The 21,786-nt window shown below is 40.9% G+C and overlaps 1 protein-coding gene across 2 annotated transcripts in view; it reads right to left on the reverse strand.

Moving 5' to 3' along the window:
- Window positions 1-21,786, reverse strand: part of LOC122548766 (piezo-type mechanosensitive ion channel component 2) — a 782,240-nt gene that overhangs the window by 233,725 nt on the left and 526,729 nt on the right. For both annotated transcript variants that reach the window (XM_087986703.1, XM_087986702.1), the window contains exons 12-15: window positions 15,606-15,724; window positions 12,950-13,195; window positions 6,427-6,538; window positions 5,927-6,108 (exon numbers count right to left, since the gene is read on the reverse strand). In XM_087986703.1, coding sequence (XP_087842829.1) covers window positions 5,927-6,108; window positions 6,427-6,538; window positions 12,950-13,195; window positions 15,606-15,724 — 659 coding nt within the window. The remainder of the gene's footprint in view (window positions 1-5,926; window positions 6,109-6,426; window positions 6,539-12,949; window positions 13,196-15,605; window positions 15,725-21,786) is intronic.

Genomic DNA, 21,786 nt, shown 5'->3' on the forward strand with positions numbered 1-21,786 from the left:
CTTCTATCTTCGAGCCAGTTCTGTACCCAAACGGCTAGTTCTTCCTGTATTCTATGAGATCTAACTTTGCCAACTAGTCTCCCATGGGGAACCTTGTCAAATGCCTTACTGAAATCTATATTGCTCATGTCTACCACTCTGCCCTCATAAATTCTCTTTGTAACTTTTACAAAAAACTAAATCAAGTTTGTGAGACATGATTTCCCACGCACAAAGCCATGTTGACTATCCCTAATCAGTCCTTGCCTTTCCAAATACATGTACATCCTGTCCCTCAGTTAAAATGCATTTGGACAAATACATGGATAGGAAAGGATTAGAAGGATATGGACCAAGTTCAGGGAAATGGGGTTAATGTGGAAAGACATTTTGGGCATGGACCAGTTATGGCCAAAGGCCTCTGTGCTGTAGGACTCAAAAAAAAAATGATCAAGACTAATATAGACAGATTTTTAATCAGTAAGGACATAAAGAGTTAAGAAGCAATGGGCTGGAAAGTGGAGTTGAGGTTTCTCAGATTAGCTAGGATTTCATTGAATGGCAGAGGAAACTTAATGGTGCAAATGACTGGCTTCTGCACATAAGTGTTATGTTATAGCACACATTGCCTCTATGGATCTTAATAGACCCTACTTTTTTTTTGGTTAATCTCTTGATCTTTATATGTTTAAGAAAACCTTTTGGATTTTCCTTTGTTCTGCACACTGAAATGCTTTTATTCATTTTTTGGCCTTCCTACTTTCTGTTATTCCAGTTTATACTTCTCTGCCAACTCGTGCCCTCGATATCTGCCATAGGTTTCACTTGTTTCAGTTTTGGATCTACCTCTTGTCTTAGGAACATATTTGCCCTGGACTCTAGCTACTTCCTCTTTCATTGTCTCCTATGTACTGACACAGTTTTATCTACAAAGACCTCTCCTCGTCAATTTAGCGTATATCGTCTCTTATCTTAGTAAAATTAGCCTTTTGACATTTTTGAATTTTTATACCTGGCCATTATTACCCTTTTCATTATGATTCTAAGTATAACTAAGTTATGGTCACTATTTCCAAAATGCTCCTCTACTGATACATCTTCCATCTGCCCATGCTCATTTCTAAATGTTAGATCCAGAACTGCCTTTCCGTTGTTCGCCTTTCTATGTACAGACTAAAATGCTTTTTTGTATGCAATTTTAAAAACATGTTTACTTCATAACTTGCAAACTAAACTATTCCAGGTAATATTTGGGTATTTAAACTCCCCCATTGTGACTGCTTTATTACTTATGTTTTTCTTTTTAAATATCTGTAGAAACTCTTATCCATTTTTACATTCCTAGCTAGCTTCTCCTCATAATGTAACATTTTCCTCCTGATAAACCATAAGATATAGGAGCAAAATCAGGCCATTTGGCCCTTTGGGTTGCTTTGCCATTCAATTATGGCTGATAGGTTCTTGATTAGTAAGGGGGTCAAGGCAAAGAATGAGGTTGACAAAGCTATCTGTCTCTGTCTTAAAGACATTCAATAATTGGCCTCCAGAGCCTACATTACCTTCTGAGTGAAGAAACTTTACTTCATCTCAATTCTAAATGATTGTCCCTTCACTCTGAAATTGTCCCCGTCGACCCTTGTCTCTCCTACAAGTGGAAAGGACCTTTCCATATCGACTCAATCAAGACCTCTCAGTATTCTGTAAATCTCAATTAGATATCCCCTAATCCTTCTAAACTCCATTAAGAATAGAACCCAGATTCATAAATGCTGTTCATATGACAAGCCCTTCAATCCTCTAGTCTCCCTCCAAGGCCAGCATATGCTTCTTCCAATACAGGGCTCAAAATTGCTCAGTACATTTCAAATATGGTCTGACCAGCGTCTTATACAGCCTCAGCAGTACATCCCTGTTCTTGTGTTCTAGCCCTCTCAAAATGAACGCTAACATTGTATTGCCTTCCTAATTGCCACCTGAATCAGCATGATCACTTAAAGGCTAGAAGACCATCAGATATAGAAACAGAATTAGGCCATTCAGCCCATTGAGTCTGCTCTGACATTTGATCATGGCTGATCAGTTTCTCAATCCAATTCTTTTGCCTTCTCATGACTCTTGATCCCCTTATTAATCAAGAACCTATGTATCTGTCTTAAGTACACTAATTGATTTGACCTCCACAGGTGTCTACGGCATGGTGTTCCAGAGTCACCACTCTCTGGTTGAAGAAATTCCTCATCTCAGTTGTAAAGTATCATCGCTTCACCTGAGGCTGGGCCCCCAGATCCTAATTTTTCCTATCTTTGTTCCCTCAGCTCCTTCATCCAAATAATTTATGGAACCTCAGTAACATTTTCATGGATAGAACATAGGTGTTCCACAAAACGGTCACCCAGTCTATGTTTTGTCTTCTCAATGTAGAGGAGACTGCATTGAGAGCGTAAATACAGCAGAGTAAATGGAGTGAAGTGCAGGTAAATTACTGCTTCACCTGGGAGGTCTGTTTGGGTGCTTGGACAATGAGGAGGGAGAAAGTAAATGGGCAAATGTTGCACCATCTGCAATTGTATGGGAAGGTGAAATGGGCATGTGGGGAGAGCGTGGGAGCAGAGGAGAAGTGGACCAAGGTTTCCCAGAGGGAACAGATCCGTACAGGGGTGATGCAGGGAGTGAAAATGTGTCTGGTGGTAGCATCCCGCTGGAGGTGGCAAAAATGGTGGCTTATGATCTCTTGGAATTGGAAGCTGGTGAGGTGGAAAGTGAGGACCTGTGGGACTCTATTGTTGTTGTGGGAGGGAAGAGTAGGGATGAGGGCATTAAACATGGAAATGGGTTGGACTGCTGCCCTGTCAACCATGATAGCAGAAATCCTCTGTTCAGGATAAATGGCAACATCTCTTAAGTGCCCGGTGGAAGGTGGCATTATCAGAACAGATGCGATGGAGATGGAGAAACTGGGAGAATGAAATGGTGTCCTTATAGAAAGGATGTGAGGATGTATATAGTTCAAGTAACAGTGGAGGTTTGTGGGTATTTAATCGATATGGGTGGCCAGCCTATGCCTAGAAATGGAAACAGAGACAGAGTCATAAGGTCAGAGAGATGTACAGCATGGAAACAGACCCTTTGGTCCAACTCGTCCATGCCAACCAGATATCCTAACCTTATCTAGTCTCATTTGCCAGGACTTGGCCCATATCCCTCTAAACCCTTCCTATTTATACACCCATCCAGATGCCTTTTAAATGTTGAAATTGTGGTGGGCGTTTGGAATGCGTTGCCAGCAGAGGTGGTCGAGGCAGGCACGGTAGATTCATTTAAGATGCTTTTGGATAAATGCATGAGTACGTGGGGAGTAGAGGGATACAGATGCTTAGGAATTGACCAAAAAGTTTAAGACAGTACATTTGGATCGGCTCAGGCTTGGAGGGCTGAAGAGCCTGTTCATGGGCTGGAAACTTTCTTTGTTCTTTCTTCGTTGTTCTATCCTTCCAATAGGAAGAAGACCAGAATTGCACACAATATTCCAAAAAATGGCCTAACCAATGTCCTGTACAGCTACAACATGACCTCCCAAATCCTATACTCAATGCTCTGACCAATTAAGGAAAGCATATCAAACACCTTCTTCACTATCCTAACTATCTGCGACTCCACTTTCAAGGAGCTACAAACCTGCACTCCAAGATCTCTTTGTTCAGCAACACTCCCTTGGACCTTACCATTAAGTGTATAAGTCCTGCTAAGATTTGCTTTCCCAAGATGCAACACCTCACATTTATCTAAATTAAACTCAATCTGCCACTCCTCAGCCCATTGGTCCATCTGATCAAGATCCCATTGTAATCTGAGGTAGCCTTCTTCGCCGTCCACTACACCTCTAATTTTGGTGTCATCTGCAAATTTACTAACCATACCTCCTATGCTCATATCCAAGACATTTATATAAATGACGAAAAGCAGTGGACCCAGCACGGATCCTTGTGGCACTCCACTGGTCACAGGTCTCCAGTCTGAAAAGTAACTCTCCACCACCACCCTCTGTGTACCTTTGAAAAGGTTCTGTATCCAAATGGCTAGTTCTCCCTGTATTCCATGAGATCTAACCTTGCTAACCAGTCTCCCATGGGGAACCTTGTCGAACACCTTACTGAAGTCACCAGTCTGCCATCATCAATCTTCTTTGTTACTTTTTCAAAAAACTCAATCAAGTTTGTGAGACATGATTTCCCATGCACTGAGCCATGTTGAATATCCCTCATCTCTCCTTGCCTTTCCAAATACATGCAAATGCTGTCCCTCAGGATTCCCTCCAACAACTTGCCCACCACCAGTCTTACCATCGGCTTCTCCTTACCACCTTTCTTAAATAATGGTACCATGTTTGCCAACCTCCAGTCTTCTGGCACCTCACCTGTGACTATTGATGATACAAATATCTCAGCAAGGGGCCCAGCAATCACTTCTCTAGCTTCCCACAGAGTTCTGGGGTACACCTGATCAGGTCCTGGGCATTTATTCACCTTTATTCATTTCAAGGCATCCAGCACTTCCTCCTCTGTATTATGGACATTTTTTCAAGATGTCAGATGTCAAGGAAGTGAAGGGAGGAGTCAGTCCGTGACCCCATTTGGCAGTGAGACTCTGGATAGCATATTGCCAGGATGGCCAATTCATTGTTTCTCTTTCTGATGGCAGCTGATCATTACTCTCACACCCATACATCCTGTAAACTGTTTGTCTCTGTAGTAATTCCATTAACACTTCCTTTAATCTTGCACAACCAACTCTTTTGTCATTTAATCATTCCCATTTTAAGCTTGTCACAGATCTTTCCTTATATTCTTTACCTACCCTCTGGGCTTTCACTTTATTAATAGCTATTTAAATTTCTAACTTTTCTCAGTTCCAATGATAGGTGATTGACCTGAAATGCTTACACTGTTTTCATGTCCAAAGATGCAGTATTTTATGCTTTTATTATCATTATTGATTTCACCAGATAAGAAACAGACTATAAGAATAGAGTATGACAGCATTATTGCTTGATATGTTAGTTCTGAATGGGTTTTTTTGTCTTTCAGTATATTCAGTGATTCAAATAGCTGGTGTATAATGACGATATGCAAGGAAAAGAAAACTTCAAATTAACTGATTATTAATCAACACTGTATCCTTAATCATTAATAATCATTAACAATTATTGATGTAATCAAACATATTCCTAGCCAACAGTAAATATCTGACTTAACTTATTAGTTTGATGGCCTCCAGATTAAATGATGTAAATTAATACATATATGAAAGACTAAACTTTTTTAAGTTGCAGAATCAAACTCTATTTTAAGTTAGTCTAGTTAAAACAGCCAGCTAGATAACATATTGCTATCTTAAATTTGGAGGACAGAAAGAAAGCATATCAAGGTGCAACTTAATACCAGAAGCAATTATTTTTAATTCATTTTTAACAGTTGCCCAGTTTTTGTTGACAACAAATATGCATGTATAAAACAATCAGCATGGGATAGTTTGGGGAAAATACAATTTATTGCTTAACTGTTAGATATTAGTCTAATACTCTTCTTCAGAGGGTTGGTGCAGAATTGATGGGCCGAACGGCCTTTATCTGCACTACAGAAGAATCTCAATTATCTGGCATTCGATTATCAGAATATTAGATTATCTGACAAGATCATAATGTCCCAATGCTTGGCTAAACTATGTTATCCGGCATTCAATTATCCGGAATTCGATTAACTGAACAAAATACTCCCCTCCCGTGTCCTTCAGATAATCGAGGTTCCTCTGTATATGGATTCTATGATTATTGACTAAAGAAGAGAAAAATTAGTAACTACCATAGCTGCAGAATCTCACTTGGTAATATACCCAGTTTTGTATTTTAAATGAGATGCAGCACTATCATAAAGCTACAAGAAATATGTACCTGATATAGAGCGACGCAGAACAGAAACAACATCATGTATATAATCTTGTACATGACAATCTTCCCTTCAAAACTGACAAAGAAAAACATTCCACCACAAACGTAAATCCAATACTTGACAAACATTCCCATCACCAGGGTTCCTAAGACTTTCATTATCTCTTTTCCTTGTTGGCCATCATCTAAATAAGAAAGTAAATACTCGGGTTAATTTTTAAACAGCAATTTTCTATTCCCAAAAATTCAATTTTAGATCCCAACTGCTTCAGTGGTATCCTAGCAGAATGGGCCCCTTTTAAAGAAACCACCTGACCTGCATACAAGAGGTCAGGTGATCTTCTACGTCTCAAAACTGTCCAGGTAGGTAACGTCTATCAGTTCTTTCTTAAACAGTTTCATGCAAAGAAAATCAAGACATTTATGACACTGCATGACAGCACCATCCAAAAGTTATTCATCAAAGCGCTTCTCAGATAAATGTCAAAGTAATTCAGATTTACCTAATTCCTCCACTTTAACTTCTGATAAGGCAGATTCCTTGAGTTTTTTTGCTTCTCGGTGCTCTGTAATGTACTGGCGTAGCAGCAACCAGAATGTCAGTGCACACAGGATCTATCAATTAAAATATGAATATTCTCAGTATTCTGAGCAAAACAATAACACACAAAGATGTGAGAAATGTGTTTACACTTTCCAAAATGTGAAAATTGGCTTCAATTTTAGCTCGTGTCTTTATTTGGGCTAGAATTTTGCGACAAATTGTTATTGGTAGTAAACTACCTCCTTGAACCACCACCATCCACATGATGTAGGTACAGCAACAAAGCAGTTAAGAATGAAGTATCTTAATTTTTACCAAGTGACAGTAAAGGAATGAAAAAATACCTCCAGGTCACAATGACGTCTAATCTCGAGAGGGTAACTGTTTTCTTATGTGTCTGCAATGCTTGACTTTCTGGACAGCACAGATTATGGGTTTGGAACAAAAAAGAAATTACTGGAAAAACTCAGCAGGTATGCAGCATCTGTGGAGAGAAAGCAGAGTTAATGTTTTAGGTCCAATGACCCTTCTTCAAAATGTTCTAAAGAAAGATAACTGGACTCAAAACCTTAACTCTGCTTTCTCTCCACAGATGCTGCATACCTGCTAAAGTTTTTCAGTAATTTCTCTTTTTGTGGCAGTTACATAGAGTTCTATAGGTCTAAAGAGATCAAAGGGTAACGGGCAGTAAATAGGTACAGGGTTTGATGATCAGCCATGACCGTATTGAATGGCCTGCTCCTGATGCTTAGTTTTCTATGTTTCTATGTTTACCTCTGATAGTTCAGGCTCACTCTATCCCTGCTACTGTATCCACCTTGCATAAAGGTTTATGCTTATCCTCATACTCTCATTATTGGCTGCAACACCTTCGTTCACTCACATTTTCTGACTCCAACCTCTGACAACATTAAGCATGCATGATCTCTGCACTGTCTACATACTCATGTGTGGTATATCTCCATCTGCACCAAACGTAACATCTGTGCCACCCACTTTCATCACTCTTAGTACTTGCCTCTATCTCATTCCAGAAGGAAAACAGCCCCAATAGGACAGAAAGAGTAAAGATGGGTGGTGGCTGCCTGATATTTGACTCCTCACCTCTTATATGGTGAGCATCCTGACTCTAAACATCCTGAGCAGCTGACTGACCACGTCTAAGCCCTTGGACTGATATCAGAGACTGGCTTGACTTTCTATACCAGAGCCCCTAACTGAAGGCTATATCCCTTGAACTTGACTGAAGACTGCTGACAACCATGCCAAGCTTCCTGCTTTTGTGTCTGCTCTAAATGGCAAGGCAGTGTAGCAATACTGTGAGCCTGATATCTCCAGTTTAGGGGGAAAGATGCAAAAAGTCAGGACAAGGCAATGCAAGGCAGGAGTGCTGTGTGCATCCAGGTAGGCTCAGAGTGAGTCAATGCTATGACAGCAAATAAGCAGGTTGCAGATACAAAACAACTAAAAAAAACTCTGAATTCTGGGAATCTGAAACAAAAACAGATATTGCTGGAAAATCTCAGCAGGTCTGGCAACATCTGTGGAGAGAAATCAGAGTTAATGTTTCAAGTCAAATGGAACTTCTTTCGATGCAGCCTGGTCAGTCCATGAACTGGGTGCATACCCCTGAGTTTACAGTGTCCTTGCAGCAGTGTTACAATGATAGTTGCTGATGCAGACCGAGGTGCAGCATTGAAGTGCAGAAGCATACTATAAAAGTTGATCCGAGAGGTATATTGAGGTTTCTTAGAGACTGGCACATGACAGATGTCAATGTTTGTGGAAGTGGAATGCATGTAGCCAGTACCCTTGGATCATGCCCTATAGTACTGCTCAACATGTAGATCCTTTGGAACGAGTGGTGAGCTGAAGTTGTCCGTTACCTCCTCAGCTGTCCTTGTAATTTTGATATCTAACTTGTTTGGTGCATTTGATAGGAAGCTGAATATTAATGAGGTACACTGCACTGTCAATCAAGCTTTAATAAAGTTATCTCCTCTTAAGTGGCAAGTCACCTCACCGCTTGTTCTTGTTCATGTCTTTACATATTGACAGGTCAAACATGGCTGAGAACTGGGGCATGTCTTCCACCTGGAATGAGTAGATGCCTTGCCTACAGCAGTTGTCTTGAGTGCCAGAGCCCTAAATGTTCTTCTTCGACTGGTTGTGAAGAAGTGCTCACTAGATTGCGCTCCCATGTCTAATTAGATTAAGTAAGGGATCAAAGGTTACAGGAATAAAGCAGGAGAATGGGGTGGAGAAGCATACCAGCCATGATCAAATGGCAGAGCAGACTCAATGGGCCAAATTGCTTAATTCTATTCCAATATCTGTGATCTATGCTCTCACCAAGTCTTTTTGTGCTGTAAGAGGGTTCATGGGTTCCTCTTACAAGGTGGAGTTGAGATTGAAGTGTCTCCAGTGCTGGTCTCTTCATCATAGAAGTTCAAAGAGTGCATTTAGCATCTGCATTCAAGAAGATAATCAATTGCAAAAGATGAATAAAGCTTCTACAGGTTAAGAATGAATTAGTGTTGGTGGTAATGGACAGCAGCACATACAATGAAGCTTACTGGCTTGGTTGCCTACTGATGTTGTCCAATCGCAAGAGTAGTTCTGTTCTTCCCTAGCCAGTTTCACTGTCTTCTCCTCATAGTGAATGAGAAACTTGATACCTGTTACTGTATGCCAGTTCTGGACCTTTTAACCCCGTTGTGTGCTCACTTTTTCCTAGTCAGTTAAAGTAAGGAATTGAATATGATTGAAATGGATGCAAGAGCAGTTCATGGTCATACTTGAGTAAGATAGGTGATGAGATATCTCCAGTGAGAAACGGCATTAGTAACACAAACAGTGCAGAAAGCAGAAATGATTAGTATTTGTAGAGGATGAAGTGAGTATTCGCCTTTGAGTAAACATGATTCATGTGAAACTGAGGTTTGTAGTCCACCACCCGAGGTGAGATGCACGTACAATGATTGACTTTGAGTGAGTAATGGCACACTTTGCCTGTGAGATAACAGAGAGAAAATAGTGCCATTTAGCCATGCAGAGCAAAGAAGATCATTGACCTTCTCTTGCATTTCCTGGTTGTTTGTCTTCACATGGCATACAGCACTGACCTGTGCTGCTATCTAAGTGCAAGTTATCCGGGTCAGGTTGTATGACCTCTTGTTGTGCTCTGTAGTGATTAGGGTAGACCTTTTCTCCACTATCTTGTTACTATCACCTTGAGATATTTGTCCATGGAGTGAACTTTGCTTCTTCTGTGCAATTTCTTCAGACTCAAAGCACTGCAGTTTGAGGTATCATTCCTTCCTTGTAGCATCTGAAGTTGTGTGCAGCTGACCTTCAAATAAGGCACTGGTTGTGTGAAAGCCATTAGAACCCAACATTAAGATTCCCCCAAGCATCACAACCAATATCTCACTCGTGTAAGTTGCACAGAAAAATCCAGATGATCGCTTGAGATAACTTACCCAGGCCATATTGAGTTAATGTCATGAAACTCACTCACTACCACACTTTAAGTATGAATGGCAAAATTCTGCTCATATATTTGTCTACACAGTAAAAAGACACAAATGCATTCTGGAAATAATGGGGGCTTCAAAGCTCTAGTAAGCTTAAGGACCTGAACGTCAGGTCAGATTATCTAAAGGAGCTAGGAATATGGTTTGGAGAGGCTGGGTGCACATATACCAGGGATTAGCATATTGCCGAGGTGAGGCATAAACTGAACTTTTCAGTGCACTGCTCCCTTTCTATTGTGGGTAAAAACCTGGAAATTGCTGTTGCTGCATGTGGCACAGTTCTAGCCCATTCCCTGAGCCTGCGCTTTAGCAGTCACCCAAGCTATCTTCCACTTCATCTAGAGATCAATGATTGCTAATGTCTAAAGGGACAGCATGTGCAAACCTCTGGAGGGGAGTAGGTGTGGGTGGGGTGGGGGTGGACCACCTTCATCCTAATGCTTATCTTTGTGTGTGGTTGTACCAAACTGTGCTTGGATTCTCTATATGCAAACATGAAGTGTCACCATATGCCTCATAAATCTGTCCCCAGTGTTGTGAAGGATGATTCTGGCCTTGTTGCTATGCAGTGCTCTATATCACCTGCCCCTATGGAAAAATTATAAAGACAAACACATTGATCATCAGAAAGTGGTCAGCACAAAGTCTTCTGCACTCTGCGGGAAACAGAGAGGGTAGATCCTGTTGAGAGGTTCCTTGAGCAAATGGTCAACATCATTTGTCAGAATGTTTCATCACCAGAACTTTCCAACAAGTGTAAAGACACAGCTTGTCTGGTGGCAAGAAGTGCATTGCCTGTCAGATCCTTCATGTACATCCAGTCAGAATGCATCTAAACGCTGCCCTCAAACAGGCTGCGCTTGTGAAGAAACTGCCATACATCTTCTGTAGAGGCTGGAGGTCTGGAAAGTGACACCATGGTTTTTGTCAAGGTCTGTCCTGAGCACCTCCGTGACCAACACTAACATCAACTGGCCATGAAGTACCATCAAATCGGTAAAAGATTCTCTTTGGCTCTGTCTAAATTCGTAGGTCTTCCAGTGTAAAGAACTGACCTCAACCAAGAATTGCAGACTGGCACATTCTAAGGTCCAGAACCAAGTCTGAAAGGACACAATAAAGTCTGGTACATCTGTTGCTAAGGTGTGGTAGGGAAAGACCACGGTCTAAGGTCTTTCTGCCGAAGTATAATGGGGTTCATTCAGTTGTGAGATCTTCTCATTAACTTCAAATGAATAAAAATAGCTTCCTACATAAGTAAAAATGCCTTTTTTCCCAGTTGCAGAGAAAGTCTAGGGTAATAACTCCATAGAGGCTGGGATCCTGTCATCAAGTCACCCTTTATTTACACATGATCAGTCCTTGATTGTAGTACTGCCTCACACAGAGTCAGGCACCAGATTGTCAGTCTCTGACATTTACCCTTTTTATATGTTCGCTAGGGCTCCCTGATTGGACAGGATTGTATGGGTTGGCTGACCTTGTTACAATCACTACACTGGGAAATGTTAAAATTCCAATGTTTTGTTTTCTTTCCCTTTGCAAAGACTGTACAGAACTAATTTAGAACTTCTGTATGTACTAAGTTTTTTTTAAATGAATAAAGTATGTTTTTAAAATAAATAAAAAGTCTGCAACAAATGTTCTCTAAACCAGTTACTGGAATGAGTGGAGTGCCCAATGAGAAGAGAGTGAATTAACTAAGCCTATATTCCATTAAGTTTAGAAGAATGACACATGGTCAAATTGAAACAAATGTAATTCTTAAGGGATTTTACAGCATGGAAGCTAAGAAAATTTTATCCCTGCCTGGAAATTCTAGAACAAAACATTTTAGACTTAGAATATGGAGGATTTAGGATTGAAACATGGAGAAAGTTTTTCTTCCAAATAATTGTGAGCCGTTGGAATTCTCCAGACAGCCATGGATTCTCACTCTTTCAGTATACTCAATTCAAAGATCAATTTGTTTTAAGGGTGCAAGGAATTAAAGTATATGGGCAGAGTGTTAATTGCTCAGACCTTTGAGTATAGGAGTTGGGATGTCATGATGAGGTTGTACAGGACATCGGTGAGACCTCTTCTGGAGCACTGTGTGCAGTTCTGGTCACTTTGTTGTAAGAAGGATAGTACTAAACTGGTTCAGAAAATGTTTACCAGTATGTTGCCTGGAATCGAGGGTTTGGGATACAAAAACAGACTGGAAAGACAGGGACTCTTTTCACTGGTGTATAGGTGGTTGAGGGTGACCTTATTGATGTTTACAGGAGCATTGATAAAGTGAATGGCAAGGGTCTTTTCCCTAGCAGGGGGAGTTCAAAACTAGTGGGCATATTTTAAAGTAATAGAAGAAAGACTGAAAAAGGATATGAGGGACAACTTTTTTAACACAGCGAGTGGTTAGTGTGCAGAATGAACTGCTTGACAATGTGGTGGATGTAGGTACAGTTACAAAGCTTAAAAGGCAGTTGGCTAAATTTGTGCAGAGGAAGTGATTGGAAGGATATGTGCCAGGCACAGGCAGGGTGACTAGTTTAGTTTGGAAACATGGTCGATGTGGACTGGTTTGACCAAAGGGTCTGCTTCCATGCTGCATAACCCTATAAGAATGGGAAGGTGAAGTTAAGTAGAAGATCAGCCATGATTTTGTTGAATGGCAGAGTAGACTTGATTTGCTGCCATGTTTATCAAAAACAATTTATTGTATTTTCAGATTTTCCAGAACTGAAATTCATTTCTTAAACTGAATATTGGAGTTTGAACTCACATTAATTTAGATTATTAGTCACTGCTATTGGATGACTGGACTGGCAGCACAATGCTATGTCATCATACTTATCCATTATGAAATGACTTTACCAATTAACAGAAAATGGAATTGCAGTCAAACATGTTAGAAGTTGCAGGCAAGCACCCAGAGAGTAATTTTGTTTCATTAAAACCAACCTTTGAACTTAGTTCGACACATGGTGTTGTCTTCATCTTTTGTAAGACTCCTGATAGCTCAGGAAGTTCTTCTTCTGTGAGGTCAAGACTCCAGATATATTGCAAGGTTAAAAGAACATTTCCATAGAAGACCATGAATGGAGATGTGAGCATGGCATATCGCCGCCGATCTCGCACCATCCAAAGAACACAGGACCAGATCAATAAGACAAAGGTGAGCCAGCTGTGATAAGTAATACTCCAAGCCTAAAGGAAGATGACAATAAAATGGTCAGGAAAAACCCAGAACTAAACAGCATCTTGTGCAACAAATATGGCCCTGAACATAACTGATATTCCTTGAAAAATCAAAATATTAAATCGAATTAGTAATAAAAAGTGATATAAACAAAAAGACACCCAATAAAGAAAATGAAATTTCACATTTTTCATTGCTTAGTTGATGCAAAAAGCTAAGGTAAGCTTAGAAAAGTAGTCTGAAATTTGGTGAATTGAATGTTAAAGACTTTGCTAAATCAAAAAAAATTCAATTACATAATACATACTATTTATTATTTCTGAAATAGTACTAGTAAAGTAATCTGCCTGACAAGCATTACTTTCTCTACTTCTTTCTATAAACAATTGTTGTTTTAGTAAATAATTAGTATTTATGTGATCTGTTCATGAAAATGTAGCTCAGGCATTTCAAAGTTTTCTACTTCTCTTTCAGTTGTGTGCATACTTCTCTGAGACTATGGCCATTTTTTTTCTCGCAGGCAATTGCCTCTCACCACCAGCTTATAAAATGTTGATGAAAAAAAATCTGCATCTGTAGGCACAGGAAGTCAAGATTGCTCTTATGGTCCTTAGGCTAAGGATGTAGCTTCCATTCCCATTTTACAGGATGCCTTGCCTCTGACAGCTGGTCATGAATCAGGTGGCTTGCAAAATTGCAGTCTCAGAAGCACCACTCAGAACAGTACCACTCCCTGATGATGAGCCATGCAGGAGGCCAAAATCATAGGTCAGTTGAGTGGCTTTGCTAGAGCGAATCAGACAGGCCCTGACAAGGGTAGAATAGAATGAGGTTCGAACAAATGTATTTGCTTATCATCATTGAGTGGGTGCTCTCTTTTCGGCACAGGACCACAAAGGGTGACCTCAACACAAACCCAGAATGTATATCTGGCAGCCTGACCACATAGCACAGGTACCCCCAGCTGCAAATAAGGTAGAAGTAATATTTGGTGAAGACCATTAGGTTGCCATTATTGGTCCCCATTGGCTGGTGGGCAAAAGGTCATTCCCGGCACTATGAGGAAAAGTACCAGTAGAGGTGGTTAAGCAATGGACGAAGAAGCCATGCACAAAATGTGGGCCTGTGTCTCCAACCCATTATACGAGCAGGGAGTTGAAAAGGGTACTAGGAGTCCCAGATCAATTGAGGGACACAAGTAACAGGAGACAGCAATTTTGGGTTGGGTAGAGTGTCCAGTTGATAAATTGAAAACTAAATCAGAAGGACTGGAAGGCCATTAAAATTGGAAGGATGGGAGAAGTTGGGTAATAAGTAAGGCTAGGTGAATAAGCAGGGATAGCATTGCAGAGAGTGCAGAGCTCACAGCTGAAATGGGAGGCAGGAGAGTGGGTGTTAACTTGCCTCACTGGGTAACGCACAGGAAATCAAGCCTCACTATTCCCAGAGTCATCATAAATATTAATGATGCTACAAAAATATGCAAAATTGTTCACGCTATCTGTCTTTTAGATCCAGGTTGACAGAAAGCATGGATTAGTTTTCTGTACTTAACCAACATTACTACTAACTACAAACAAATAGATTTTAGCTACAGGAAAACAATTATAAACCATCAATGTATAACTGTACTAGTTAAAACTCTAACCCCCTTATAAAGCAGTCCTACATGCACATGCAGACAGACATACATGCATACACATACAAAAACACAATGTAGAGGAAAATGTCTTGGAAAGCTGTTCAGCAGTCCCTGTCTATATGGTTTGCTGAGATTACTCACATGGCTTTCCAGGACATGCTGCTTTTTGATTATAACAGCTCATTTTTTACATAAACCTAACTGGGAGATGGACAGGATAAATGGATGATAATTACAGTGAAGAGTTTATATTTTCTATTTTCTCAGCATTAGATTTTGGCTCTACCACTGAGAAAGTGCTGGCATCAAATAAATTAAATGAATAAAAGTATGTAATGTTTTCCCCAGCACCATTTATAATCTGTGTGATGGCACATAGTACTTCATCAAAGGTCTCTTTGGAGGCCAGGTAAGTAAAATAATGACATACACGTTCTTGTCCTTGAGATGAAATAGATTCTGCATAGCATTTTGCTATTCTTCAGTTGTTGTTAAAAGTTTTCTTCCAAAGTTTGCGAGATGGAATTTATTCATTTCCAGCCCATGCATTGAGCAGCAGCTGTCTCGCATACTGGATAGTGTTGGTCTATGAGAAAAGGTTCATTTTGACAGCACTTCCCTGTTCCTATAAATATTCTGTTGCTGCACAAGTGGTAGTAACATATAAATCAATTCTGCGCAGTTTTATATTTTAGCGCACACAATTGTTTATACAACTAGTGTTAAACAACACAGTAACAGAGAATATAAAATCAGCCTTCCACTTTTGAACTTACCATCATAGCAATGAGTGCACATATATAGCTTTGTTTCATAATGAAACGGAAGATGGTGATGAGGCTGTTGAGTCTGCTATTCACTGTCTCTTCAGGAATTATGTCATCTTCTGTTTTGTCTGACAATGACAAATAGAAATAGTTATAGAGTCATACAGCCTGAAAACAGGCCCTTCAGCCCAACTTATTCATGCCAGCCAGGTTTCCTGAATTGAACTAGTCCCATTTGTCTGTATTTGACCCAAATCCGTCTAAACCTTTCCTGTCCATGTGCTATCCAAATGTTTTTTAAATGCTGTAATTGTACCCACCTTTATCATTTCCTCTGGCAGATAGTTACATATTGCACCACTATGTGTGTGAAAAAGTTGCCCCTCAGATCTCTTTTAAATCTTTCTCCTATCACCTTAAACCTATACCTTCTAGTTTTTGATAGCCCTATCCTGGGGAAAAGTCTTTAGCTATTCACCTTGTCTATGTCATTCATGATTTTAAAAACCCCTCAGCCTCCTAAACTTGAGACAGCAAACATCATTTCAGGGAGAAGTTCCAAATATTCAAGACACTCAGAGAGAAATATTTGCGTCATCACTATTTTAAATACGCCACCTGATCTTTAAACAGTGACGCCTAGTTTTAGATTCTCCCATGAAACGAAACATCCTCTCCACACCCACCTTATCAAATCCCCTCAGAATCGTATACGTTTCAGTCAAGTCACCTCTTACTCTTCAAAACTCCAAAACGTATAAGCTCAGATGCTGGGGATCAAGTCAAGAGCGGGTTGCTGGAAAAGCACAACAGGTCAGGCTTTGGGCATAAGCTTTTCCAGCAACACACTCTCGACTTGATCCCCAGCATCTGCAGTCTTCACCTTCTCCAAATATAAGCTTAATATAACCTTAATCTAGCAGCAGAGAGAGAACTCAAACTTTGTGTTGCAGCAGAGAGAGAGCTGTATCTATCGGCCTCAACACTGACTTCCAAATTCCAACTGAAAAGCAAAACTAAAACCCTGGGTCTGTGAGAGCCTGACTCCACCCACTCATGCTTCTTTTGTCTAATTTTAAAAAAACTCAGGGAGCTCAATGTTATATACCCACTTCTTCTGAAGTTGATATTTTGGCAACATTCTGGCAACACTTCTCTGCAAGGGAAATAACACATTGGGCTACTAAACGGTGGCCAGTCAGTGATGCCCACACCCCAAGCTTGGAAAAATACTAATGTGTTGGGCTTTCCCATCATTGAGTTTGGCATATTTGTGTTCATTGATCAATTGTCTACCACAGTTCATGTCTGGATGTTGAAGGACTGCACAGCTTAGATCTGCTGCATTGGCAGTTAGATCACATAGCAATGTCTGTTGCATGCTGCTTTCTCTGTTTAACATGTAAGTAGTCCTGTATTGTAGCTTCACTGGATTTACAGCTCATTTTTAGATATGCTTGGTGTTACTCCTGGCCTCCCTTCTATGCTCTTTATTGAACCAGGGTTAGTCTCCCCACTTGATAGTAATGATAGATAATTTAAAATATGCTGGCCATTTGATTACAGGTTGTGGTTGAATATAATTATGCTATGGATGACCCATTACCACCTCAGTTATGTTCAGCTTTGAGTTGCTAGAACTGTTTAAAGTCTGTCCCAATTAGCAAGATGATGGTACCATGCATCATGATGGAGGATGCTGTCAATATGAAGATGGGACTTTGGTTCCATAATAATTGTGGTGACACTCCTAGTGATACAGAGGTGTATCTGTTATAGGTAGACTGGTGAGGACAAGTTCAACTAGAATTTTACTTCCTATTGATTCCCTACCTGCCAAAGACTCAATCTAGCAGCTACATCCATTAGAACTCAGCCAGTTCAGTCAGTGGTAGGGTTATTAAGCTACTCTTGATGTTGGACATCAAAAATCCCAATCAGAATATTCTTTGGCCTTTGTGCCTCCTCCTACAGCCAAACGTGGGAATGTTCACTGATGACTGCAAAATAGTGCAGTTACTGAAGCAGTTCATATCCAAGTACAGCAAGACCTGGACAATATCCATGACTGGACTCACAAATGGCAAGTAACATTTACACCAGAGAAGTGTTAGACAATGACCATCATTAACAACCAAGAATTTAATCATTACTCTTGACATTCAGTGTCACTTCACAGCATTGAAATCCTTACTATCAACATCCTGGGGGTTACCATCAACCAGAATTTCAACTGTAGTAGCCTTAATAATACTATGGATTTGATTTGATTTATTACTATTATATGTTTCGTGAACGTGAATTCGCTGTAACGTGATTGATGAATTGCGGACGCTATTTCTAAAGCACAAAGTTTTAAAACAGGTGTTGGCTGTAATGCCATTATAGAATCAACATATTAAGTGCTGTTTCTTAAGTGCAATTTTTCTGTAACACAGGGTTGCACAAAATCGTAACCATTGCGTTATTGAAGAACTGACTGTTTTGTCACATGTACCGAGAAACAGTGAAAAGTACTGATTTGCTTGCTAACTAGACAAATCATACCTTACATAAGTACATCATGGTAACAGAATAAAATGCAAAATATAGTGTTATAGCTGTTGAGAAGGTGTAGAGAAAAATCAACTCAAATATATAAGAGGCTCATTCATAAGTCTGTTAAGAGCATGGAAGAAGCTGTTCTTCAATCTGTTAGCACATGTTTTCGAATTTCTGTATCTTCTGGATGGAAAAAGGTCTAAGCAGGGTGGGTGGGGGTCTATGATTATGTTGGCTGATTTCTGAGGCAGTGGAAAGTGTAGACTGAGTCAATGGAAGGAAGGCTGATTTTCAAAATGGACTGGGCTGTGTTCACATCTCTCTAAGTTCTTGTGGTCTTGGGCAGAACAGCTGTGATGCATCCAGATAGGATGTTTTCTATGGTGCCTCTATAAAAATTGGAGTCATTATGAACATACCAAATTTCCTTCACCTTCTGAGAAAGTAGAGGCACTGGTGTGCTTCCTTGACTGTAGCATCAACATGAATAGACCAGGACAGATTGTTGGCGATATTTACTCCTTGGAAATTGAAGCACTTGACCACCTCCACCTCAGAACCATTGATACATACAGGGGCATGTCCTCCACTTCGCTTCCTGACATTGATAACCAGTTCCTTCACCTTTCTGACATTGAGGGAAAGATTTTTATCTTTAAACCGCGCCATCAAGCTCTTTATCTCTTTCCTGTACTCTGTTTGAGATCCACTGGTGTCAAGAGCAATTTTGTAAATGGAGTTAGAGTTCAATTTGGTCACAAAGTAATGACTGTGTAAAAGAATATAGTAAGGGCTGAGTATGCAGTCTTGCAGGGCATCAGTGTTGAGGTTTATTGTGGAGGAGATGTTGTCACTTGTCCTTACTGATTGCGGTCTGTGGGTCAGGAAGTTGAGGATCTTGTTGCATGGAGGGAGCACAGTCCTAGGTCTCAGAATTTGGAGATGAGTTTGATTGGAATTATAGTGTTGAAAGTGGTTGTAAAGTCAATAAGTAGGAGTATGATGTAGATCTCCTTGCTATCCAAATGTTGCAGGGATGTGTGTAGGCCACACAGACGGCATTTGCCATGGGGCCTATTGTGATGGTAGGTGAATTGTAGTGGACCAAGACAATCTCGGAGGCTGAGTTGATGTGTGCCATTACTAAACTCTCAAAGCATTTTATAATGACTGATGTCAGAGCCACCAGGCTGTAGTCATTAAGACACATTGCGTAACTTTCCTTTGGTGCTGGGATGATAGTGGTCTTCTTGAAGCATATGGAACCTCACATCAGAGTAATGACAGGTTAAAGATGTCTGTAAACACTTCCACCAGCTGGTTTGCACAGGACCTGAGTGCACAGCGGGGGATTCCATCCAGTCGAGTTGCTTTCAATGGGCTCACCTTCAAGAAGGATGTTCCAACATCTGCAGCAGTGATTGTGGATACAGGTACACCCAAGGCTGTCAGGGCAAGTGACATCATTCAACTGACGTTTTGTTCAAAATGAATACAGAATGCATTACGCTTATCTGGGAGAGATACATTGTTAGTTACAAGGGCCAGTCAGACTAGGAATCTTGCTGTGGATAACATACCTCCTGACTTCCCTGTCCACTGTCTACAAGAGATACGTACAATAGTGTGATGGAGTAGTCCCCACGTGCCTGGATGAGTGCAATTCTAACAACACACAAGAAGCTTGACACCATCCAGAACAAAACATCCAACTTGATTGGCACCACTTCCACAATCATTCACTCCCTCCACCACTGGCGCTCAGTAGAAGTGGAGTGTACCACCTACATATGTACTGCAGGAATTCACCAAGGCTCCTTAAACATTATCTTTGAAATCCACATTTAACAACTTGTAAAAGAACAAGGGATATTTTCTTTTATTTCAAAATTTATTAATAAAAATTATCTTTGTATATATACATAGCCACAAACACAATTCAGTTCTGTACAGTAAAATATCAAGGAAACAAGCAAATATTAGAGTTTGACTCTATGCAAAAAACCAAGGGCATCTCTTACACATACAAGAAAATGTTTACATGCATTGGGACACAAAGAGGGTCTGATAACTGAACAGGGCCCCATTTACCTTTGGCAGAAAGACCTCAGACTTTCCCCATTGTGCCTTGGCTGCAGCTGCCCCAAGCTTTAGTATATCCCTCAGCACATAGCCCTGACCTTGGAATATGCCAGTCTGCAACACTCGGTTGAGGTCAACTTTTGTTTTGGAAGACTAACAAGTTTTGGGCAGATCAAACAGCATCTTTCACCCAATTGATGGTATTCCAGGCACAGTCGATTGTTTGACTCGATGAACAGGCTGTACAGCTAGAGTTCTGCATCATGGAGGTTCTCAGGATGAAACTCAACTAAAACCATTGCATCTTTCTCCAGACTTCCTTTGCAAAGGCACATTCGACTGGGCATACGTGAAGGATCTCACAGGTAGTGTCCTTCTCACCACCAGCCAAGTGATGTCTTGGTGTTTGTTGAAAAGTTCTGGTGATAAGGCATTCTGCCAAATGACCTTGATATTCTGCTCAGGGAACCCACAACAGGATCCACACTCTTGTTTTGCCTCAGGGTCTCAAGGACACTACGTGCTGACCACTTCCTGATGAACTTTTGGGCAAAGGTGTTTTTCTTTGCAAATTTGTCCACGAAGGACTGGTGATATAGAATGGTCCGACTACTGCTGCATTCTGCAGCAACAAGGCCAGTCCCATCCTTTCTCCTGCTCCTTGGATGCTGCCTGACCTGCTGCGCTTTTCCAGCAACACATTTTCAGCCCCAGTCCCATCCTTGGCAACATGGGAGGGGGGGGGAGGTAGAACCTCAGTACATAGTGGGACTTGGTGTTTGTGTACCGAGGGTTTTCTCACAGCTTGTTGCAGCCACATATAAAGACACTCTCTCTGCCCTACCTCCCCCTCACAGCACCCCCCCACCCCCTTCCCTCCATCCACTTCATGATGCACTTGTGGTCAAAGGTCTTTTTCTTAGCAAATTTCTCCATGCAGGACAGGTGACACAGAGCAGTCTAACTACTTGGTCTCCCTGCAGATATGGTCCAGCTTAGATCTCAAGATGAGGTGTAAGATGGCTCAGGTGACTGAAACATTTCGGGGAATGGGCCAGACCTGCACCCCATACAATACAGGGGATGCCTCACACCTGATGACCAGATCTTTACTCGCAATGAAGAGACAGCAATGCTCCCAAAAGGCCAGTTTCTGCCACACCTTGAGGATATGCTCCTTTCAAGTATCTGTGCACACCATGGCTCCTCCCAATCATATTCCCAGCATCTTCAGATAATCTGTCCTGATAGTAAAGGGGATAAAGGATTAGTCGGCCCAGTTCTCAAAGAACATGGCCTCACTCGTATCTCGATTTACCTTGGCTTCCGAGGCCAATTTGAACTGGTCGCAGATGTTCATGAGTCTGTGCACTGACAGCAGATTCCAGAAAATGGCGACATCTTCTACGTACTGTGAAGTTTTGACCTGCGGGTCTCTGCTGCCTGGAATAGTCACACTTCTCAGACTCATACCCTTTCTAATGGACTGAGCAAAATGCTCTAAGCAACACACAAACAAGACAGGAAAAATTGGGCAGCCCTGCCTAACTCCGGATCTGATCAGGAA

This window comes from Chiloscyllium plagiosum, unplaced genomic scaffold (genome assembly GCF_037043375.1).
Source record: "Chiloscyllium plagiosum isolate Xiang-an unplaced genomic scaffold, Cpla_swu_hap1 HiC_scaffold_4, whole genome shotgun sequence".
NCBI classification, from domain to species: domain Eukaryota; kingdom Metazoa; phylum Chordata; class Chondrichthyes; order Orectolobiformes; family Hemiscylliidae; genus Chiloscyllium; species Chiloscyllium plagiosum.